Source organism: Oryctolagus cuniculus, chromosome 11 (genome assembly GCF_051225735.1).
Source record: "Oryctolagus cuniculus isolate XC-2025 breed Fujian yellow rabbit chromosome 11, ASM5122573v1, whole genome shotgun sequence".
Taxonomy (NCBI): Eukaryota; Metazoa; Chordata; class Mammalia; order Lagomorpha; family Leporidae; genus Oryctolagus; species Oryctolagus cuniculus.
Window position 1 is genome coordinate 76,735,485 of NC_142877.1, and position 25,835 is coordinate 76,761,319.

General features: G+C 38.7%; 1 protein-coding gene across 1 annotated transcript; it reads right to left on the reverse strand.

Annotated features, from left to right (window-relative positions):
• Positions 1-1,941: 1,941 nt before the first annotated feature.
• On the reverse strand, positions 1,942-2,494 carry LOC149123534 (large ribosomal subunit protein uL23). Its single transcript, XM_089307438.1, has one exon. It carries the CDS (start codon positions 2,472-2,474, stop codon positions 2,004-2,006), a length of 471 nt encoding a protein of 156 aa, XP_089163564.1. The 5' UTR covers positions 2,475-2,494; the 3' UTR covers positions 1,942-2,003.
• Between the last annotated feature and the right edge of the window lie 23,341 nt (positions 2,495-25,835).

The following is a 25,835-nucleotide window of genomic DNA, read 5'->3' on the forward strand; positions in this document are numbered from 1 at the left end:
CCACTACAGGCAGGGCTGAGCCAGGTTGAAGCCAGGAGGTAGAACTCCATTTAAGTCTCCCACATGAGGGGCCAGGACCCAAGCACTCCAGCCATCACCTACTGCCTCCCAAGATGCACTAACAGAAAATGGCATCAGAAGCAGAGTAGCAGGGACTCAAAGCTGCCTTTTGATAGGCTATATAGGATGCTGGCATCCCAAGGGGCAGCTTAACCTGCTGTGTGCTACAATGCCCAACACTATGCAATTTTAACTTGATTCATAAAAAGCTGATTTCTAGTAAATACAGGTCTTTGAAAAATGTTTGAAGTAGAATGGCCTGGATAATTTTATATTTTATTTACATCATTTTCTATGTGTTTTCAAAAGCTTGGTTTATTTATTTATTTATTTGATGATCTATTGATATTTTATCATATATTTTGTTGCATCATGTTTTATGATATATGTATATATATTTATATGTGAATATATCTCTATCTGATTTTGGAATTAGGAGAATTTATAGCTAGACTTCAAAGGGAATCAATTAATAAATGAAAAAGTCATGTATTAATAAATGAGTTATATTACTGTGTTTGATAATTGGATATAAGGAAAGTTAAAGCTAAAACAGAAGTATATTAGCCTTTAAGTATAAGAGTTGTAGTTCCAGGCCAGCGCCGCGGCTCAATAGGCTAATCCTCCGCCTGCGGCACCAGCATCCTGAGTTCTCTGTCTCTCTCTCACTGTCCATTCTGCCTGTCAAAAAAAATAAAAAAAAAGAGTTTTAGTTCCAAATGCAAGTTAGATATAACATATGAATTATTCAATTAGTTTTAATCCTCTAAGATTATATTGTTATAAATTATTTTTATTTCAAATGCTATTGATATTAGCTTGATCACATTGTTTATAGTATGCTCTGAAAAACCTATGTACATTTCCTAATATAAAATTCATCCAAGAAGGAAAAATACTATCATCAAAATGGTTTAAAATAATAGCCCTAGTCTCTCTCTTTCCTGATCCTTATTGCCTTCTTATTGTTTTATCTTTTTAAAAAATTTTTATTTTATATATTTTAGTACTCCTGGTATCATACTTTCATGGCTCAATTTACCAAACTTACAAGTCTATGCTCTTTCATTACTTAGTTTCAGCCCAAATTTTAACTTATATTTAACATTTTCCTAAATGTATTTCCTTAAAGTTCATTTATAGCAAATCAATTTTCTGTTTATATATGCATCCTCATATGTTTCTGTGTTTATTCCCACTTTGTTTTCCAAAGCATTTCCTCAATGTAGAATGTTCTCTTTACTCAAAAACTAATCTTCCATGATATGTGCTGCTCTTCCATTTTTGAATAAGCCATGCTTTTATCTCCCTTACAAAGCATTAGAAATACAAAGTAATGTTTTGGCGTATGTATGTGTTTGTGTGCGTGTGTATTGTGTAGGAAGAAGACATACTTTTTATTTTTTCGTTTATAGACGGGAACAAATTCCATGTCTTTCATATATACAGTTTTAAGAGTATAAGGATAGTTTAAGGAATGTAATTTTGTTAAAATTTCAGGACATTAAAAACAATGGAACAATGATGTGATGTGTAATGCCCTATATTTTAGTATCTTATCCTAAGAAAATTTGTGTCATTTCTTTATTCAACAAATTAAGAAAGCACCAACTAAAGTAAAAGATTTCTGGTAACAAAACTAGTATTATAGTGAGTTTATGACATACTTCATTGACTCTCTATGAAGTATACTGTGTACTTGTCTACTTAGTGAACTACAAATGTTAAATTTTTGCAATGAGCATTGTGGCACAGCAGATTAACCAGATTCTTGTGATACCCACTTCCCATATCAGAGCACTGGTTAGAAGCCCATCTTCTCTATTTCTTATCCAACTTTCTGCAAAAGCATCCCAGAAACCAGTAAATGATGACTCAAGTTCTTTTTTTTTTTTTTTTATGGTGAAAAAACATATATTTAGAATTAGCCAGCTGGACTCCGTTCAGATGATCCCAATTTTGTTGGCAACGTCCAGAGCATCATAGTCCGGAGCCAGCCGCACATATGCCTTCTTTTCTCCGTCAGGTCTGATCAGGGTGTTGACTTTGGCCACATCAATGTCATAGAGTTTCTTCACAGCTTGTTTGATCTGGTGCTTGTTGGCCTTGACATCCACAATGAACACCAGTGTGTTGTTGTCTTCTATCTTCTTCATGGCCGACTCCGTGGTCAGGGGGAACTTGATGATGGCATAGTGGTCAAGCTTGTTTCTCCTGGGGGCGCTCTTCCGAGGGTATTTGGGCTGCCGTCGGAGGCGTAGCGTCTTGGGCCGCCGGAAGGTGGGGGACGTGCGGATCTTCTTCTTCTTGTGGCTGTGGACGCCTTTCAGCACTGCCTTCTTGGCCTTCAAGGCCTTCGCTTTGGCTTCGACTTTAGGAGGGGCAGGAGCTTCCTTCTTTGCCTTCGGCGCCATCTTGGTGAAAAGCGACTCAAGTTCTTAGTCCCCTATAACCACATTGGAGGCCCAGATAGAGTTCTTGGAATCTGAATCTGGGCTGACCCAGCCCTGTTTATTATGGACAATTGTGGAATGAGCCATTAGGTCCCTGTCTCTGTCTCTGTCTCTTTCTCTCTTACTTTTTCTTTCAGGTAGATGAAAATGAATAAATATTTTTATACTTATTGATAAATTTTAAACTTACTATATATGAACAAATGGTACTATTTTCATTTGATTATTGTTTATAGCCTTTGCATACTACATTCTGAACTAGTGTCATTTTAGTTTTAATTCATTGAATGCTCGATTTAGTGGAGCATTAAATGTTTGACTATAATATAAATTCAGCATATGTTATCTCAAAAAATGAAAAAGAAAAAAAGGAAAGAAGGAAGGAAAGCAGAAAAGAAGGAAGAGGGAACAAGGGAGAGAGGAAGGAAGTATAATTATGTTAGTAAAATTATATCTATGAACTACATAGAATCTGATCTCTTTGTATTAACATCACATTAACATGAGGATTGATGAGAACTGTGTTGTAGCAATTTATCATGCATTTGCTGTGACCCTGATAATCTAACATGTTAATAAATTCTTTAAATAAAAAACTAGAAATGAAACAAGAAAATTTTTAAAAATGAAAATAAAAGTACAATGAAAAAATATATCAAAAATAAGACTATTTTCCCCATACCCTTAGAAGAAATACATAGGGAAAAATACCTTCAGAGATAATGAGGAACTATATTGTATGGAAATTTATCTTGGAACCCTCCCTTCATACAGAGCAACACAACAACAACAAAACAATTAAAATGGAATTAAAGAAAACTCGTGTATAGTTGAAGGACAACATTCCTCTGAAATGTGGAGAGCAGTAGAAGATTCTGGAATTGCTTCCTAGCTGCTCAGCCTGCTGAGTTTGGTGACTGCATTATTATAGTGAATATTTTTATGAAAGCAACAAGAACTGGGTCACAGCATGCCAGTTGTGAACCATCCTGTTTGCAAGGTTGTTTGAGAAAGAGAACTTTTATTGTTACTGCTTTAAAAAGGAACACTCAGTTTTAGCCCTAACTTTCAAACAGGGGTCCAAAGCAAGTCTCTCCCTTTTTTTTTTTTTTTTTTTTTTTTTTTAGGCCACACAGCAATGAATGTTAGAAGAAAGCAAAGGCCTTTAAGAAGAAGAAGAAGAAAAACGGTATGTCACATAATAAAAGTTAGCTGTAATTTCAGTAGCTCTTTGTCACTTACAGTTTATAATCCATTTTCTATGTTGGTAAGAATAGAAGCAGAGACACAAAATGCGAGTCTGGGTCAGTCACTGCAGTGTTCATGCCAGGCTCTCAGCTTGTTATCCGACTCTAAGACTGCACGGAACACCCTGCAAAATTTCAAATGCAGGCAGATTACCTGTCTCATATTTCCTTTGCATCTACTGATGATAGTGCAAAGTCTAGGTAAAAATAGCCAGAAATATACGATTTTCTTAGCATTCATGTAATCAAATGTTTAAAATCCACTAACTCTCTAAGAATAATAGACTTTTGGTGCCAGCATTGTGCTACAGCCAGTGCTTGTAACATTGGCATCCCATATGGGAGCAACGGTTCAGGTCCTTGCTGCTCCACTTCAAATCCAGCTCCCCGCTAATATGCCTGGGAAAGCAGCAGAAAATGGCCCAAATACTTGCACATCTGCAACCTACTTGGGAGACCTGGATGGAGTTTTTAGCTCCTGGCTTCATCTGGGCCAAGCCCTGGCCATTGCAGCCATTTGGGGAGTGAATCAGTGGATGGAAGATCTCTTTCTCTCTGTCTAACCCCCCCTTTCTTTCTGTAACTCTTTCAAATAAATAAAATAAATAATTTTAAACACTCCCTGGAGAAAGTTGAACAAACAGCATAAAAGAATTTTGATGGACTCATCAGAGAAGCAAGGGTACACAGCAAACCGTCATAGTGAAATTTGGAAATACAGCCCAATGCAGAGAATCCCAGTGGGCCTCTGCGTACATGGAGCAAAGCCACTAGGAGCCCATTTACGAAGACATTATTTGAATAATTGCTGGAGGCTGAGCATGGAGCAGTAGGACAATGAGAAATCCTCGGACCGCCAGTTTTAGTAAGGTCTCTAAAGTTTTTACTTCCAGGAACCCAATCAGGTGAACTGATGGCAGGAAGAATAACCATTCTGAAGGCAGTCTTGGGCCTTCTCTGTAACAAAAGCTTCCTCTCCAAAGAAAAATGACTTTGCCAGAATCTCATTTGAACTGATGGAAGAGTAATTACTCCATGACCCCTTACCTAAGTGGAGAAACAGAAGCTAACTAACATTTGTGGAGGATAAAGTACAGGGACACAGACCTTTAACAGACTGAAAACGCATAATATGAATACAGAATGTTTCCTTTTCCAACCCTTTACCACTCTATGTGCTGTGGCCCAGTAAATAACAGATTATAACTGAACCTGCCAAAGACATAGACTCGATTTTCAAAGTTCTTATAGAAAGTCAAGGAAAACAGGGGAGATGAAAAACAAGGGCACTAAATGAATTGGAAGAGTCTGGACCCTGCAGCTATAGTGAATATTAAATTTAACCAAGTTTCTAGAAAATTTAGCGTAAAAATTCACTCTGTGACTTCTATTGTTAGAGATTTCAATACACATTTTCCATAATTGATAAATTCAACAGATAGAAATTCAGCAATCACATAGTTGAGCTAAACAACCTAATTATTTGTCATTTATAAATGTTTAAATATGTATTTATTTATTTGAAAGTCAAAGTTACAGAGAAAGAGGAGAGAGAAAGAGAGGGAGAGAGGGAGAGAGGGAGAGAGTGAGAGAGGGAGAGAGAGGGAGAGAGGGAGAGAGAGGGAGAGAGTGAGAGAGGGAGAGAGAGGGAGAGAGGGAGAGAGGGAGAGAGAGGGAGAGAGGGAAAGAGAATCTTCCATCCACTGATTCACTCCTCTTAAGGCAGCAATGGCACTGTTCGACCAAGCCAAAGATTTCCATATCCCATGTGGGTGGTAAGGGCTCAAACACTTCAGCCATCTTCCTTTGCTTTTCCCAGGCCATTAGCAAGTAGCTGGATCAGAGACGGAGCAGCCAGGATATGAACCCATGCCCAAATGGAATTATGACATTGCAGATAGAGGCTTTACCTGCAATGCCACAATACCACCCCCACAAACTCTTTTTTTTTTTTCCATTATTTTATTTATTTGAAAGACAGAGTTACAGAGAGAGGTAGAGACACAGATGTCTTCCATCCGCTAGTTCACTCCCCAATTGGCTGCAACATCTGGAGCTGTACCCATCTGAAGCCAGGAGTCAGGAGCCTCTTCCAGGTCTCCCACGTGAGTGCAGGGGCCCAAGCATTTGGGCCATCTTCCGCTGCTTTCCCAGGCTACAGCAGAGAGCTGGATCGGAAGAGGAGCAGCTGGGACTCGAACTGGCACCCATATAGGGTGCTGGCACCTCAGACCAGGTCTTTTACCTGCTGCACCACAGCGCTGCCCCCCCCCCCAAAAAAATCTTGATCAAACAGTAGTGAAATACTTATTATTCTCAAACTTACATAGAATATGTACCAAGATAAATACACTTGAACAAATGTAAAGAAAATAAATCATAGAAAAGTGTTTCAGACCACAATGTAAAGTAGAAATCAATAATGTACTAGAAATAGTTGGAAAATGTGGAAATATTTGAAGATTGAGCAGTACATGGCTCAATAGCATACAGTGAAAGTAAAATGCTTTTATAGAAATTTTAAAAATGATTTGAACTAAATGAGAATTAAAATAAACAGCAAAATTTGTGTTATGTGGTAAAAACTGCTTAGAGGCAAATTTATAGTATTGAACACATGTATTTTAAAAGAAAGAAATCTTAAATCAATTACTCATCTTCCTCATTATGAAACTAAAGAAAGAAACTATTTAATGCCTAAAACAAACAGAAAAAAGAAATAGCAATAAGGGTAGAAATCAATGACATAACACATAGAAAATAAGTAGAGGAAAGTCATCAGAACCAAAAGTTAGTTGTGAAAAGATCAACAAAATATATAAGGCTCTACCAAATTGACCTAGAAAACAAGAATTAAGATTAAAATTATTAACAGCCAAAATAGAGGTGAGATCCAAAAAGAATTGTACAGTAACATTTAGAACAACTCTAAGCACTACAAACTTGCAGTCACTTCATAAAATATGTTTCTACCAACTTTGTCCAATTTTTACTGGTCTGAATATAAGTCAATACATAAAAAATATTTATTGGCCATTTATTGTGTACAATGTATCCTAACTTCTAAGGATGCTGTAGGAAAAACATGCAATAATTGGTTTTCCTCCATGGAGCTTATATTTACTTCTTGGTAAAGTAAGCAATTTTAGAAATAATGAAAATTTGAAAGGCAGAGTTACAGAGAGGCAGAGGCAGAGAGAGAGAGAGAGTCTTCCATCTATTGGTTCACTCCCCAATTGGCTGCAACAGTAGGAGCTGTTCTGATCCGAAGTCAGGGGCCAGGAGCTTCCTCCAAGTCTACCCATGCGGGTGCAGGTGCCCAAGGACTTGGCCCATCTTCTGCTTTCCCAGGCTATAGCAGAGAGCTGGATTGGAAGTGGGGTAGTCGGGACATGAACCAGGACCATATGGGATGCTGGCACTGCAGGCGGCAGCTTTACCTGCTGCACCACAATGCTAGATCCCAGAAACACTTTCATTTCTTGATTCTACCTATGATTTCTTACATCTATAATCTTGTCATTAAATAATAATACTAATAAGTAGACTTTGGTTTTTAATGATTTTTTTTACTTTCCATACTACTCAGAATAGAATCCCATGCCATTTTAATGTTTCTGTTTTTGTTACCCTGTCTCTTCATACTTTCTTTATCCATACCAAATTTCTCCTTACTTATCCTGCTTTAATTTCATGAATATTCTTTTTAGCTTATTCAAAATACTTTTCAGCCAAATAGTGGTATGGCTTCTTTTCTTCCTTATTACATGTTTAAATATATCTATTGTTTAAATCTTTCACAACCAACAAATATAAAACTCACGCTCACTGTAACTATCACATGTATTCTACTTTAATTTTATCCTTAGAAGTGGCCCCATTTGATAAGATATAAATCATTATTCTCTATCCATATTCATCTTCATGACTAGAATATAAATTCTCTGAGAATAAAGTTTGTTTAATTCATTGTCTTCTAATTAACTCATCAATATTAGAGGTATATTACTAGTGTAATAGAAACTTAATAAATGAATAGGCTCCCAATTTTTAAGAAATGCATTTATTATTCCACGTATGAATTTACAAAACTTGTGTCATAAAAGTCACATGGAAAATTTCAGAAATTAAGATGCTAGGCCTATCATTGAACTTCTAAATTAGAATTTCTGAAAACTGGTAAATAATTAAGACGTTGAATATTTAAATTTCAATGCTCTGTCAGTTTTTCTGTGTTACTAAGAGATGATACTGAGTATAGATGAGTATTTGTAAAAGCAAGTACTTTTAGAATATCTAGAAACAAACTTTAAAGGGAAATTTGCTGAAGTATAATTTGAGAGAACAAGATATATATTGGGGTGTGAGGTAGAGTATTCAAAAACATAAAAAAAAATGTGTTGGAGATCTTTTAGAACTGGACAAATTGTGTGGACTATAGACCCTGAAAAGGCAGATAAACCATGAAAAATTCCATAAAAAGAAGGTGGGCAAAAAGCTTATACTGGATATGTTTTATGTGCTTAATGAAAAACCGCTCCATTGACTAAAGGTTTGAATGAAGCATGTTCTACAAATACAGTCACTATTAAAAAAAAAAAAATCCAGGAAGGAGGGAGGCGTCTATTTTATATTTTAAGTTTGAGAATGAAGAAAGAATTTAGTGAGCAGAGATATGCTTTCGATGGGATGCCATAGACTGTGTCCTTCTCGAATTTATATGTTGAATTGTCAATCCCCAAAATAATGCTATTAGTAAGTGGGTCCTTTGGGAAGTAATTAGATTCAGAGAATGGAGCCTCTACAAGAGGGATTAGTTCCCTTATAAAAGAGACCCCAGAGAGCTGTCCTGATCCTTTTCTACCATATGGGGACCCGGAGAAGAGCCATCTATGCACTGGCAAGAGGGCCCTCATCAGACTTGAATCTGCTGGTGCCTGGATCCCGAACTCCCTAGTCTCCAGAACCATAATCAATACGTGTTTGATCTTTATGCCACCCATTTTGGCATTTTTGTTACAACATTCTAAATTATATCAGGCGGAATAGGAAGGGAGCACACTGATAATCCGGGGAGAGACAGTTTAATAAAAGTGGAGATACTGCAGGTTCAAGGAAGAGTAGGGGAAGAAACAGCAGAAGAAACTCTTCCAGAACTAGTGATTCACAGTGGACCTGCGTGCAGAGCGTGGGAGCCCACAGTTCGGGACACCAGCGGCAGACTCAACACACCAGCGCTGGAACGCGAGGTGAGCCAAACCTCAATAGCCCGAGACACCGGCAGGCAAGCGGAAAGAGGAGACTAGAGGGAACGACCCTGGGGGGAAAAGTTCACCAGGCTAACTAGAAGAGAGAGAGAGAGAGAAAAAAAAATGACCGATACGGACACGGGTTTCTCTCTCTCCGCTCCCCTCTCAAAGGTGAGCAAGACAAAGAGCAGGCGCCATCTTGGACATACGTCATAAGCAGAGCGACCTCAGGTCTGCACCGGCCCTGAGCCTAGCAGAAAAACCTGACTCTGGGCGGGGTGAATTAACAGGAGATTAGGACCTAGTGAATTTGTGGTGCTACTGAACTGAGACTGTGAAAAAAGAGACGGTGGGGGAGAGAACTCACGGAATTCACGTGAGTACTCTCCAGAGACACTACAATTCCGTAACTTTGGCAACCCAGTGGGAGACTGAAGGAGAATTTGAGCCCACTCTGAGGGCCGAACAGATTCCCTGTGTGGTCCTTGGGAAAGAGTTTCCAATCTCTGGCTCCTGTGGGTATATCATTTGCCTGCTAACTACCTCCGATTTGGTTCAGCTGTGCGGAATTACTTCCCTTTTGAATCAAAAAAAGAAAGAAAGAAAGAGAGAACTACCATGCCTAACCTGGGAGTGTCACCTTTGGCACACCAAACAGAGCTCTCAGGCCACACCCATCTCAAGCCTCTAAGGCTCCATCAAAAGCAGACAGTCCACTTAATCTAGAGTCATAGTATAACAAGAAAAAGCACCACAGTGAAGAAACCAAATATCTCCAATATGCCAAATAACAAACGCAAAAACCGAGGTAATAAAAACAAAGAATCATTGAAAGCAGACATACTAAGCAGAACACTTGATTTTAGAGTAGGGAACTTTCAGTTACAATTTGATTAGGAAATAAGAACAGCTGTGAAAGATAAAGAAAGTGGATTTGTATCCATGGACTGAAGCTTATATGATCCTAGGAGTTAAGTGAGTATTCTTTATAACTTTTCTATGGACCTAAAAATTGAAAAGAAAGATGAAAGTGAATTGAGAGAGAGCAAGAACAAATGAAAATGCCTGAAGTCCTTGAGAACAAACTAGAATTTTCCCATCCTTGCCTTCAGGCGACAAATTTGTTGATAAAGGTGACTTGCAGTAGATCTGGAGTATTCCTCTGCATAGTTTTATGTAAGTGTGGTCTAGGACCCGGGGAAACTTCAGGAAGAAATCTGATAGAATCTGAAGCAGCCCTAGTCCATCTGAAACTCTAAGGAAAACTGGAAGAAGCTGGTTCCTGCCTCAAACCAATGAGGTGAACCAGGAGATCCATCCCAAAATATGTGGCCTGCAGCAATGTCTGACCCCAGTTAGATTTTTCCAAGCATGAACAAGACTGCTACATATTTCCTTTCTTCAAAATCATATTTACATATCTATTACTTCAAATCATGAAAGAAAAGGAATTGAGAAAAAATATAGTTCTAAATTAGTGACTTTAATGCAATACCAGGGGTCTTCAAAAATTTTATAGAAATGTATATTATAAAAAAATTGCGTGGATTTAAATTTTTAGCACCAAATAAACATTTTTTAAAAAATTATACTCATTTACTTAAAATGCAGAGTAACACAGAGAGGAAGAGACAAAGAAGAAGAGAGGGAAAGAGAGAGATCTTTGATGTGCTAGTTCACTCATCAATGGCCACAACAATCAGGGCTGGGTTAGGCCAAAGTCAGAAATTATATCCTGATGTCCCAAAGAGGCAGCAGAGGCCCAAGCACTCAGACCATTTTCTGCTGCCTTCCCAAGGGCATTAACAGGAAGCTGGTTGGAAAGCAGAGTAGCCAGGACTTGTACTGCCACTCTGATATAGGATCTGGCATTGCAATGGTGACAAACCATTTTGCTGCAACACCAACCTCCATAAATTTAAATTTGACTTCTGTTTTCAGTGAACTTTCTCCACACAGCACCATTCGTTATCTATTATCTAGTTTTGAGAAATAGCCATTCCAAACATTAGACTAGAACTGACAAGATCTCTTTATTATCTTTCAAAATCTTAGAGGCTGGATCAGGTATTGTGATATAGTGGATTAATGCCCCCATCCCAAATCAGAGTGTCTACTATGAAATACTATTTATGCTTCTGATCCAGCTTCCTGCTAATGTATATCCTGAAAGCAGAAAATAGATCAAGTAGTTGGGTTCCTGTACCCCATGTGGGAGACCAGTGGAGTTTCTGGTTCCTATCTTTGGCCAGGCTGTTGAAGATATTTGGGGAATGAAGCAGCAAATGGGAGAAAATTTTCTCTCCTCTCCTCTCCTCTCCTCTCCTCTCCTCTCCTCCCCTCTCCTCTCCTCCCCTGTCCTCTCCTCCCCTCTCCTCTCCTCCCCTCTCCTCTCTCTCTCCCTCTCTCTCTCATTTGCAATGGACTGCCTGAAACAACTACATTGCTTGGATTTTATTACAACATCATGATTTGTTTCCAAGGCAAGCATATGAAAGATAGCCAAGTGGAAATCAAATCCTTTTACAATCATAAATAGCCACTTCTCAAAAATTAATGCATATGTTAGTCAGAGTCCAATTAGAGAAAAGTACCAATAGAGTATACATATAGATATATAAGTGTAGAACCTATAAATATGAAGGAACCAGTGGAGTTCCTTGGAGTTCTTTGGAAGTTGGCTAGGTAAGTTTGACAACTTAAGGTACACCATCAGGAAGCACAAGTTGAAACTCTCAGGCATGACTGAAGCTGTTTTCACATGCATAATTTCTTTTTCTTCAGGGAAGCCTCAGTTATGCCCTTAAGGCTTCCCAACTGATTGAATAGGGTCTATCCACATTACCCAATGTAGCGTCCACTGCTTAAAATTAGTGGAATATGGACTTTAAGCACATGTTAAAAATAGCATCACAGCATAGGAAGATTAGTGATTGCTTAAATATCTAGGAATTTTAATCTGGCCAGTTTGAGTATATCATAATGGTTCATTTAAGGTCAACCAATATTCAAGACAAGGAAAGTAACATCAAAGAATATATATATATAATATACATATGCATATATGTATATGTATGTGTTTACACACATTAGTATATTTAGGTCTAACAAAAAAAAACCTTAAAAGATTTAGGCCTTGGAAGTATATGATTTTTTTAAATTTATGACACTTCATATAGTCTGTACTTTCTAGAGTATGTATATATAATATGTATATAAAATATACTCAATGGTGTCAAATCAATTATTAATATTTTTAGTGAAGTTCAAATAATTATTCAGAGAAATATAAAATATTTTTTTCTTTTTAATAATTCATTTATTTGAAAGGCAGATTGACAGACATAGTGAGAAACATAGAGAGGGAGAAAGAGAGAGAGAGAATCTTCCACCCATGGGTTCATTCCTTTGACGGCCATCACAGAGCAGTCTGGACCAGCATGCAGTCAAAAGCCAGGAACTCCATCCTGGTCTCCCATATGGATGCAAGGGCCTAAGTACTTGGGACATTTTCTACAGCTTTCCCAGGTTCATTATCAGAAAGATGGATTAGAAGCAGCGGAGCCAGGACTTGAACTGGAACTAGTGCTCTGACATGGGATGTCAGCATTACAAACAGTATTGTAACTTGCTGCACCCTATGGTAACCCCAGTCATTGCATTTTTTACAATACATACACCAGTATTAAATGGCATTAACAATATTATTGTTACTGGAGAACTGCAAGGTCCTTGTCCTCACACAAGAAAGAATTCAGGCGTGAAACAGAGAGTAAGTGGAAAGCAAATAGCAAGGTTTATTAGGGCAGGGACATCCATAAGAACGGATGGGCACCTCTCCAGACAGAACCTGAGAGAGAGTGCCCAGTCACTCAGACTGGGGGAGAGGGAGGTTACATGGCTGAGTGGAGAGAATACACCTGGGCAGGCCAAGTGGATGACTCAACAGAGAGGCAGAGGGCTGAGTGCACAGTCTGGTTGAGGCCGGGGTTTTTTAAGGAGATAGGCTTTGCCTTCCCCTCTTCTCCTCCTGAAACAAAGGACTATTTGGATATAAATACTAAAAATTCCTTTCTCAGTTTTCCTCCTGAAGTTATCAGACAAGGGGAAGCCTGGCTGGCACTGCCCTTGTTAGAGGAAGGGTGAGTGGGACCCCCTGGAAGATCAGGATCCAGGGCAGAATGTTTGAAGTGCAGATACTGGGCTGCACCTGGAAGGTTATCAGGCAGAAGGGGCGGGGACCCCCACCTGGCAGGTAATGGGGTAGAAGGGGCAGGGCAAGATGTTTCAAGTGCAGATACTGGGATGCCCCTGGAAAGCTATAGGGATGACTTTGAGACACATATGCTGGACCTAGATGTCTCCTTAGGCCTTTGTTACACACACATAAGCTTATTTCTGACTTCCTACCTAACATTATCACTAAGAAAATACTACTATGAGAAGATAAATCAGTTTCCTCTTTTTTAAATTTATTTATTTGTTTGAAAGGCAGTTACAGAGAGAAAGGGAGAGACAGAGGTAGAGAGAGACAGATGTTCCATCCAGTGGCTCACATCACAGAATGGCTGCCAGGAGGAGCCAGAAGTTTTATCTAGGTCTCCCACCTGGGTTGCAGGAGCCCAAACACTTGGGCCATCTTCCATTGCTTTCCCAGGTACATGACCAGGGAGCTGGATTCAAAGTTGAGTAGCTGGGACACAAACTAGTACCCATGTGGGATGCTGGCCTCACAGGCAGCGGCTTAACCATCTACACCACAATACCAGCCCAACTGATGTTTTCTTTTAGTTCTTTTTGTCTTGAAGGTATTCCCATGGGTAAACCCAATGATATATTGAAAATTGCTTTGTATTAAATGTTCATTTCTAGTGTTATAACTAAAGGCAAGGAATATTCTTATAGCTACATTCATTCCTCTTGCATTTTACTTTTTTCATATTTAGACTTATTTTGCTTTTATGTTAATATTTTTTATAAATAATCTTTTCTCCATCATGTTGTTTCACAAAACAATGCTGTTAAGGGAAAGCTGCCGCAGAGAAATTATTGTTACCTTGGTTCTTTGTCTCTCATAGAAGAAGAATTTCCAAGCAATGGCAAAGGGATTTAAAAGTATTTATTACAATCAAGGACCTCCAGCCAGAGCTCTTGGAGGGGGGCTTCTAAGAGAGGAAAACCCAAAGGGACTGGTGGCAGTGAGCTTCTTAAGTATAATTTCTAAGGAAAAAAAGATTGACAATAAGATTGGCATTCACTTACCAGGCAGGGACAAAAACCATCAAAAGAACTAATTTATAATTCTCCATTCTGTCTGGCCTGCTAAGGGTGGGGTAGATAACTTGTTTTCACAATAAGCTGTGAGCTCAGGAGGAGCTTCCTTGCTATTCTCATGGTAAATTTGGAGATTTTGAAAGAAGGAGGGCAGCCTATTCTTGCTAAAGATAGAGTTTTGGGGAAAGAAGCAAATATTTTACACCCCAAATTCCATTAGGATCCCCAGACTATCTATTAACCCCCATCTGACTCCTCACAATGTGTCTTGAGATCACTTCACAGCAGGATGTAGACATTCATGTCATTCTTTTTTCAGCTGTGTAGTGCTTGGACCATCAACTGCTGTCTTTTCAAGCACATTAGCAGGAAGCTGGGTCAGAAGCAGAGTAGCTAGGGCTTAAACCATCGCTTTGATATGAGAAGGTAATATCCAAGCAATGGCTTCTGATCCAGCTCCCTGCTAATGTGCCTGAGAAAGCGGCAGAAGGCAACTCAGGTGCTTGACCTTCTGTCACCCACATGGGAGACAAGGATGGAGTTCCAGCTACCTGACATTGTCCTGGACCAGCTCTGCCATTGTTGGCATGTGTGGTGTAAAACAGTTATGGAAGTTCTCTCTGTGTCGCAAGCGCCTGCTGTGACGTAGTTCCACAGGGGCTAAGAGCGACGTGTCAGAGCATGGGGAAGAAAGGGACACAAGGACACAAGACTGCCTTTTTTGATGAAAAATTTTATTGCTTGCACACCAGGGTTTTTTTTAATCACACTACTCATCAGTATCCTCATTGAGGTCAATACACTTATCAGTATTAATATTCTTATCAATCTATACTATTTAACACACTATCAATAAACTTAACACAACTACTTAACGTGACTTAACTACCTAACTTTGCTACTTAGCTTAACATAACTACTTAGCTTAACTACTTAGCTTAACTTAACTACTTATATTAGCATAACTACTTACTATAAGAACACTTAACTATCAGAGTAACACTATTTAACTACTACTTGACTTACTATAATAACACTTAACTATCAGAGTAACACTATTTCCTTAATGACTAGAGACTACTGGAATCAATACCATTAATATCAATATCAATAACACTACTTGAACTTATTCATTAATCCACAGATAACAGTATACAGTGTTAAAGTAACTTTGAGGGCTATCCAATTATAATAGTGTATGTACATCAAGGTCTCCAGTATTATTTGCAGATACATTGCATAGGGTCAAAACATAAGGTCAAAGCATAGTTATATTATATTTTTTAAAAATTTTTGACAGGCAGAGTGGACAGTGAGAGAGAGAGACAGAGAGAGAGAAAGGTCTTCCTTTGCCGTTGGTTCACCCCCCAATGGCTGCTGCGGCCAGCGCACCATGCTGATCCAAAGGCAGGAGCCAGGTGCTTCTCCTGGTCTTCCATGGGGTACAGGGCCCAAGGACTTGGGCCATCCTCCACTGCACTCCTGGGCCACAGCAGAGAGCTGACCTGGAAGAGGGGCAACCAGGACAGAATCCGGTGCCCCGACCGAGGCTAGAACCCGGTGTGCCGGCGCCGCAAGGCGGAGGATTAGCCTATTGAGCCGTGGCGCCAGCCATAGTTATATTATATTACACATGACTAACGTTATTTGTAAAAGCTGTGTTTCTAGGCTCGTATCATGGTCACAAAAAAGAGTGTCAGTGTTCAAGGTCCAGAGCTCAGTATCTCAACAGAGACAGATCTCAGATCAGTCACTTACAGGCAGGAAGTCATGGGAAGGCTGTCACTCTGGACAGTAGGCTCAAAGTTCCCAGGTGGACGGCAAGGCAAGATGTTGGAGAGGTCCCCTGCTGAGAGGTCTGGTTCAGCTTGTGGTCAGATCTGGCAGTAAGCTGATAAAGGGTCCAGGCGAGGCGGTGAGGTGCTGGAGTTTTCATCCCATAGTCACCTTGTGTTGCTTAGCAAGGGGGCTAGTGAGCTGGCTCTTCAGCTCCAAGTGCGAGGAGATCCAGAGGTTCACATGCACTGGGCCCTTTGTTGTTGGCTCGTGCTGCTATCTGCTCCGTGCAGAGTAATGGGCTGCCTCTTCAGCTCCAGATGTGTGGAGATCCAGAGGTTCACACACACCAGGCCATGACCCCTGAGAGGATGGAGAGCAGTGCAAAAGGCTCCCTTTTTATCCTGATTTTTTCCTGCAGCTCACCTGCTCTTCACGTGCTGTCCACGCTTGACTCAGTACATTCGGCTCGGAGTTCCCGAGGTGTCACCAATCCATTGTCTGGGCTCGGGTGTCTCCCGCTCATGTTCACTCCTCATGCAAGTTGGTGAGTTAGCTCCAGCTATTGCCCATAGCACACATTTATCGGACTGCCCAGAGATGTCTGTCCAGTCTGATGAGGGGCATTTTTCTAGCAAGTGCTGAGCTTGACGTGAGTGATGTCATCAGCTCCTGGCTTAGCAAGAGTGACTCCATTTTCTCTCACTTTCACTTTGTGGCTAGTGGCAGTTTTTGTCTCTAGATGTTTTCCTGTGGAGTTTCTACAGTTTACCACCTTCTGCTGGTCAAGTAAGCAGTGATCTATGACTCTTTTGGGACTCCCTGTGGGATTCTCCACACTCTGTCTCTCCCTCTCTCTCTGTCACTCTGTCTAACAAATTAATACTTTTTATTTAAAGTAAAAGAAGTATATGAATAAAGTGTAATATGGAAGTCCTCAAGTTGCACATGATTTCTGTGTGAAAATAATAGTCACTGTCTCAGTCATATTGATTTTGAAATCTAAATCTGTGCTGAGAACCCTCAACCTGTTAAAGCTACATTGCTACAACTACTGGAAACAAGTTAATGAGGTACTCAAAATGAGATCAAAAGGAAGAGTATACACTTGGAAATGAGTTTAATCTGCACATCCGTAGGTAATAGCCTTGATGAGGCAATTCTAGGTTGGATCACACTGATTTTAAAAGCTTGGAAGACTCCTTGCTCATTTTCAGATCACCATCTAAATAGTTTGAGGAGAAAGATTTGTGACATTGATAGAACTAAACATATTTCCCATGCTTTTTTATTTGCTTTGGATCTGTTTGTTTTCATTTTGCCTAAACATGTATCTGTCACACATAATTTTCTTCCTTTTTTTCTGTCAAAATAACATTTAAAAATAATATTTATAAAGACAAATCTGGTTAAAATGGATGAAAATACTTAAATTAGCCTGGTAAACATGCCAAAATTATGTGTAATAAATTAAGTGCAGTCTCATTTAATGTCTTACTAATATGTTTAAACTCTTTTTCACTATGTATTTAAGCAGAGACAATGATAAAACAATGATATACATACATAAGTTATCTTGCAATGCTGATCATCAACTTTAGAGACTGTTCTCAAAACTTCAGATCACAAATGGTGAGATCCAAAGACTATGTAAAAAATCAACCTGGGAGCAGTTTCAACCTTCCAAACTCAGACTTTCTTCCAAAGAGTGCTTATTCTAGCAAAAGCAAATGAAATATAGACCTAAAGGTACAGTGTCCTGTCATGTCTGGACATTAAAGTTAAGCCTTCAAAAAGAACATCTGTTTTCAAACTTCATTTTCCTGGGCCTTTACCACTCATAAAAAAAAGGTTTTGTTTGAGAAATAGAGGTTCACTGATTTAGGAAATTAAGCCTAAGACTTTCAACACTGACTTATTACCAATGACAACACATGAAATTAAAACATAGAACAAAATTCCACATTGTAATGTGAATTTTAAGCATCTATTGACTGCTCAGTTGACCAGGAAATAATAGGAAATAATTTATGTGGGAGTTTGTTGAAACAGAAATGAGTTATTTCAGCTTTTATCTTACTGGTAATTGATTTAAGGGGCAAGGACTACTCGCAAACCACTAATAGGTTTAGCCAAGAGAGGTTATCATTAGCACAACACATTTATATTACAAAAATTCCAGTTTACAAGGTTTGGAAGATAGGATGCTCACTGTACTCTGCAAGTCAGACTGCTTGCTACTGTGGGGACCATCATATTTTAAAATGATGTATGTACCTGTGAGTTGTCAGAAGTGTTCCTGGAATCATATCCTATGGAGAAATAATAGTAGCTCTGGTGTAGTTTATGCTGGAAAAAAATTGAGAGGATGCCTAAAACTTTTTTTTTCAAACAAATGTGTTCTCATATGAAAGTGAGAAGACGCTGTGAAAGCACATCTGTGGTGCAAATGAGAGTCAATATGACCATGAGAACCATGAGACTGAGGTGGTTGTGGTTGTTGGTTTTCCAATTCTAAGGGCTTCAAAAAGTTCATAAAGGAATATAATTAAAATATAATGCTCATTTTCCAGGAACAGTTTGAAGATCCCTTATGTAAGATACGACATTTAGACTTGAATAACCCTGGATATAGCTCCACAGGAGATATTGGAGCTTCTCATTTTATTTTCTATTTGAATAGGAAGAAAGACTCCCCAAATCACCATTTCAGCCACCCAGTGTACACTCGTAAGGGATTTCTTAGCATCATTTTGGCTTACTACAAATTGGACTCAAAAGGGTCCCTTAAGAAACTAAACTATATGTAAGTACAGGCACATCAGCCATTAGCATCCTGTGTTTGGATATAATAAGGGGACACTATTGGGCCTAAGGATTAGGTACCTGTTAAGACAGCTGGGTCCCTTATTGAATAGCTTCATTTTGATTCCTGGCTCTGCTCTTGACTCTTGTTAATGAAGATCCTGGGAGGTAGCAGAATCACACAAGTGACTATCCCTTGTGAGAGACCCAGATGTAGTACTCAGTTTCCAGCTTGAACCTGGCCCAGTCCGAGCCTTTGATATGAGGAATGAGCCAGCCAATGGAAGATATCTGACTCTCTGCCTCTGAAAAAAAAAAAAACAAAATTGTATACTAATTACTAATAACTATTAAAGTTTTTTTTTGTACTTTAAGAGATATAGAAGTACATGCCACTAGAAATCCTTTGATAATGTTAACATTTTGCAGCTTATTGAACGATATTTAAGTAGGAATCAAGAGAGTTTGACTTCATTACTATCTTTTCCTCTATTTGATGGTGGAAAATTATTTACTTCTCTGTTTTTCATACTTTCCAAATGATAGAAAATAGTACATAATAGTTGAGATTCCATTATTTCTTTTTTCTTTTCTTTTTTTTTTTTTTTTTGAAAGGCAGAGTTAGCCAGTGAGAGAGTCAGAGAAAAAGATCTTCCTTCCGTTGGTTCACCCCTCAAATGGCTGCTATGGTCGGTGCATTGTGCCGATTCAAAACCAGGAGCCAGGTGCTTCCTCCTGGTCTCCCATGCGGGTGCAGGGCCCAAGCACCTGGGCCATCCTGCACTGCCCTCCCAGGCCACAGCAGAAAGCCTGACTGGAAGAGGAGCAACTGGGACAGAACCGGCACCCCAACTGGGACTAGAACCCGGAGTATTGGGGCCGCAGGCAGAGGATTAGCCTAGTGAGCCACAGCGCCGGCCGAGATTCCAATAATTTTTAAAACAAACAAAAGACTTTATGGTTGCAGAAAACAGTGGACACTATTGCACTTGTGTAAATCAGAGAGAGAAAAGATAGCTGAATGCATGGCGTTGTTTATGATAGTCTAATCTGCACAAAACATCATCTTCAACGGAGCCATGATGAGGTAGTTTTGAGATAAGAGTTGAAGAATGGCTAGATTTAGATATGAAAAGATTTAATTCTAAAAGGAAATTAAGAACAAAGGCAGATTATTGAGAGTGAGTATATTTGGAAACAGTGAAGAAAATCTCAAGTCGAAGGTGTGACGAAGATAATCTATGCAGCTTAGGAAGCAAACTAGAATTCTGGGCTTTTTTTTGTGAATGAAATTTTATGAGATCCCAGCCATGCCATTTATTTACTCATTGTCTATAGTTGCTTTTTTGCTACAATGGGAGAGTATACAGCTTGTGACAGAGACTGTGCAACAAGCAAAATTCTAAAATATCCATTATCTAACCCTTAAAGCACAAGTTTTGCTAACTCCTGCTAGAAGGAATCATTGTATAGCCTTAGAAAGGAAAAAAATAGAAATATCTGTCTATGAGAATTTCCCAAAAGTTTCTTCTCTGCAGCAGTGATTCTTTGTTCTTCATTATTTTGGAGAGGATTCATATAGTTTTTATCATATAAAAGAAAATCATAGCTCAGTGGAAAAGCAGCAAGTTCCCACTGATTCACAGCACATAAATTTCTGTCTCAGGTACCAGAAAAAGGTTAATTTACAATTTATTTAAATGACAATAATTATGATACCTCCAATATATGACATTTTGTGTAATTTCAAGCATTATTTCATCTTTAGTATTAAATAATAAATCTTGAGATAGCTTTAAGGATTAGGAGAAAAGTTAACTACGTACGTACTTAGGCTGTACCTGGGAGAGAGAAGATATATTAGAAAATCTTCATTCTTCTCCAGTACCTCATTTTTCCTTTATTCATCTACTCATTTATTTCTTCTGGGCCAAAGAGGAAATTCACTGCAAAATGCTATAACGCTGAACAGTATGGTGGAAAGCATAACTCACCAAAATTAGATAATTCAAAGATAAGGCTGTTTCTGAGTCACCCTTAATTTTACTTTGATTTGTGCTTTTCTCCTTTTTCCATAGCAGACATCTGGATGAGGTTTTCCATAAGTCAAGTTAACTGAACACCTGATGATTATTAGTTCCATGTTTTTGGTGAAAAGTCTTGCTATTCATAAAGCATGTGCTATCAGCCTATAAACATAGTGATTCCATCATTATATCAATGTGATTCTAAAATTGCTTTTTAAAACTTTGGATATTTAGTGCTGAGATAAAAAATTTTAACCAGTTGGGATTTTTTTTTTTTGAAATTGCTTGGAAATTGTGAATAAACCTTTCCATCAAAATACTGAGAACAAGTAGAGAAAACATTACACTAATTGCATTGCCTGGGGATGTGAAGACAACACTGCATTTTTTTCCCCCTCTTTCACTCCCCACTGCTTGGATGAGACTACAAGTCTTCCCAATGCCCTTGAGTTGGAATGGGATAAACCAGAAAGGAGCTTAGTTTCCTGATTCTTTGAACAATCAATGATTTTTCTCCATGTCTCAACCTCAGTTTTCACATCAGTAATGAATCTAACAATCTATTTCAAATAGTTGTTAAGAGTTTTATGTCTAAGAAAACACTTAGCAGCCATTTTTGTGACACAGCAAATTTGGCCACCACCTGTGACACTTGATCCCATACAGGTGCTGGTGCAAGTCCTGGCTGCTTCACTTCCAATCTAGCTCCCTGCTAATGTATCTGAGAAAGCAGCCAAAAATAGCCCAAGTACTTGGGTTCTTGTCACCCATGTAGGAAACCCAAATGGAGTTCCAGGTTCCTGGCTTCAGCCTGGACTAGCCTCACCCATTGTGGCCATTTGGGGAGTGAACTAGTTCTCTCTCTCTCTCTTTCCTCCCCCCTCTGTAATTCTGCCTTTAAAATAAATAAATAAATCTCTTTTAAAAAAAAGAAAATACATAGTAGAAACTCTCATAATATGCCTCCTATGTTAATAATATAGAATCCTTACTGTACAACAATCTACCTAGAATTAAATTCATATATTTAATAAAACAACACTTTGAATAAAATTAACTATTTTGCAAATTCTTTTCCACAACCAACTTTATCCATAATACAGTATATTCTTTTTATAATCTTTTTTTTTTTTTTACAGGCAGAGTGGACAGTGAGAGAGAGAGACAGAGAGAAAGGTCTTCCTTTGCCGTTGGTTCACCCTCCAATGGCCACCACAGCTGGCACGCTGCGGCCGGCGCACCACGCTTGATCCGATGGCAGGAGCCAGGTGCTTCTCCTGGTCTCCCATGGGGTTCAGGGCCCAAGCACTTGGGCCATCCTCCACTGCACTCCCTGGCCACAGCAGAGAGCTGGCCTGGAAGAGGGGCAACCGGGACAGAATCCGGCGCCCTGACCAGGACTAGAACCCGGTGTGCCAGCACCGCAAGGCGGAGGATTAGCCTAGTGAGCCGTGGCACCGGCCAATTGTCATCTATTTTTAAGAGTAAAATCTCCTTCCCAGGAGCTAAACAGTTGACTTCTATTGTACAAATGCAAGAAGAGTTTCAAAGGATCAAAGAAGGAGTAAACTTCTAATAATTTCCTTTCCAAAGTGTTTCAGGTAGTCCTTGCTTTCTCCTGGGCATTTTTGGAGTTATCTCCTGGACTTTTAAAAAAAATTCCTTCAAACAAAAGAGAAGGGTGTGTAATTGAAACAAGGGCTCTGAGATAGATCTCATTCAGGCCTTGATAATCAAGTAGCTGATCAGCTATTTGCTGTAACAGTCCTCCAAGCTAGTGCTGATGAGGATGGCTGAAAATCACAATTCAATGTGAGGCGCAATCTAAAGGACAATGCCATGCTTGGCTACATCTTGAAGTTTGTCCACTTCACAATTCTATCCGAAGTGAGGCAGTGGAAAGCAAACTATAAAAGCTTCAAAGACAAAGAGTTTGCATGTTTATGTCGAAATGGTTTGCTATCTTACTTCCTAAAAATGGATCTCATAAACATAAGAAAGAGAATGCAGGCATTCAGAAAACGTTCATTACTGTTAGAAAAGACTGACTTACAGCCTTCGTCATCCTTTGCTTTCTGACTTGTCACCTCAACCAATCTAACTCTTCATGTCCAAAATGGCATAAGTAGGTTTTAATGTGCTATGATGTTTGATCATTATACATATGGCAACCATCTAGAGCTAAAATAAATTATAAATATTAAAAAGGAATTCAGTCAAAATGAATTTACTTCAACTGCCAAGAATGGACAAAATACTTTGTTTTAAGAAAATAATTGAAACTTATCAGCTCATTGACAATGCAGTCATATTAAAAGTTAAAAGTATATGTTAATTTATAAAATAGGAAAGATCCACCAGATTTTTTTTCACCAGTTGGAAATATATATATATATATATATATATATATATAGGAAGTTGCCACATTACAAGATGTTTTTTGTTTCAAATGTCCTAAAACTTTCTTGTTCGGTGAATTAATTTATAAGAAAAATGGGTTAAAGAAACAATATGATAAATTTTAGAGCTTTGATTACAACTCCTACCAGAGATTGAGTCACATAGAAAGCACCTGTCGTCACGCAACAGGAAGAGAGCAAAATAACCTTTTAGTACAGTTATTCCAAAAATCAGTATTTTCACCATAGAATGGCAACTGTTGTAAATGTGGATGTTTGTGAACTATTCAGTGTAAAGTAGGTAAGTTTTGTTATGTATGTATATATTTCCAACATTCTCTTATCATTTGTACAGTTCTTCTCACCTTCCACAGTCACCTACCATTTTTGAGGGGTGGGAAGGCAACATACACAGACTTGGATTCTTGTCTATAGCACTTTTTTTTGTTATTCATGCTGAAATTTTACATAAAGAGAGTTCCTACATGATTCTCACTAGCTGAATTTTCAGTGCTTTTGTTTGGAGTGTGTAACTTAAATTGGTAACATGCTTGGCATGCCTTTGGAATGTCAATTTCATTATCTCTTCTGGATAAAATTTATTTTTCTATTTTAGCATCTGTAACTAGATCAAACAGAGAGCTAGAAAAATAGTTTATCTTTTTTAAAATGTAAAATATTTTAAAAAAAGCTTTCAATTAGAAAATCATGAACTATGGTTTTTATGAAATAAAAAAAGTAAACTCACACAAACTTTTAAATATTTGGGTTGAATGTAATCACTTACATTGATAATTCATGAAATATAAGAAAATATAAGTAGCATGATTAGTGGAAAGTAATGTCATTATGAATGTTCTCTTTTCTCTGTGAACTTGAACTGAAATATTTCTTTGTAAAATATTTCATCTATCATTAACTTGAAAATAAAGACAATTTTAGTAGTCAAAAATTGCCATATGAAATATATAATCATATACCATTTTCATACATTTCAGGAAATTTCAGTTAATCATTTTTAAAGAAAATATCTAGTGGTCATTTTGAAAGCAATGTTGCTAGTTAAAGGTAGGATATAAGTAAATTACTTTAGCTTGTTCCAGGTACAACTGAATATGCTATTTGTCTTTTCATTAAGTTGAATTTCTTCCACACTTGCTTTCCTACTCTCTCTATTGAAATGTATTTATATAATTATTGTTCACAGTTGAATAAATAAGAGTTAAATCCAATTTTTGGTACCTAAATATGTGATAAATGACTAAACACATTAAAGCAGCATCAAACAGTGTATCATTAATTTTCTATGCCTTTTGTTGAACATTACAATTTGACATTTTTCTTTTTCTAAAGATTTTGTTTATTTGAAAGGCAGAGTTACAAAGAGAGAGAGAGAGAGGAAAGATCTTCTATCCACCGGTTTACTTCCCAAATGACAGCAATGGTTGGGCTGTGCCAGGCCAAAATCAGGAGCCAGCAGCTTCTTCCACGTCTCCCACTGGGTGCAGGGGCTCGAGGACTCCAGGCATCTCCCACTGTTTTCCCAGGTGCATTAACAAGGAGATGAATCATAAGTGAAGCACCAGAACTTCAATTGGCACCCATATGTGATGTCCATTTTGCAGGTGGAGGCTTCACCCCTTACTCCACAATGCTGGCCCCAACATTGTTCTTTAAATATCTGCCTTTGTTATTAAGCTCTTATTTTTAATTACCCTTAGAATGAGTTTGGTTTATGGAAGCATGATACAAAAATCTAAATTTAAAATTGCCAATAACTGCTGAATCCTATTTACCTCCCCACCAGCAACTCTTTTTACAAGTTTTATTTTAAAAGAAAAATATCTGTGGTACCAGAGCATTGGGGATATATTGATTACGCATCCTGTTTCTCTTCCTTTATGGACTGTGCAGAGTTACATGTTTTACTAAAGAAAGTTGCACGCCAGGTTTGCCTAGAGGTACTGCATTTATTTAAGACAATGTGATACCCTTATAATCCATATTTACCCTCAATACCTTCTTGATCAGTGATATTAGAAGGATCATGGGGGATAAAAGGCTGTTGGAAGGCAATGTCATTTTCAATGGCCTAAAGTCTTCTTTTGGATTGGTTTCTTACAGGATAATGTGGAATACCTATTGTCGCTCCCCGTCTTCGTGGAGGAACGACACAGGACCCTGCGCTGTTCTTTCGTCTGCTCGGCCCTCCCCGGGTTTGCTGCTGGTTCTTCCCGGGTTGGCTGCTGTCCCTTCCACCTCCGTGGAAGGGCGGTTCCCCCTGCCGCTTTTCCCCACTTCCACGGGGGAGCGGCACACCGCCGGCTGGCTCTCTCGGGGGCTGCACAGGTGTTCCCCTTAGATGTTCCCCTTAGATGTTCCTGGTGCATGTTGTCTCTCTCCTCCTTTATAGTCCTCTTCCGCCAATCCCAACTCGGCTGCCCACACGCCGAGTACGCTGCTCTCCTCCAATCAGGAGCAGGATCAGCTCCTGGAGGTCATCACTCAAGTTGGCAAGAGGCAGCTGCGTAGAAGCTGTTTACTC

Bases quoted from the DNA above. Each gene is read 5' to 3' on its own strand.
- LOC149123534 (XM_089307438.1), bottom strand. From the start codon at position 2,474: ATGGCGCCGAAGGCAAAGAAGGAAGCTCCTGCCCCTCCTAAAGTCGAA.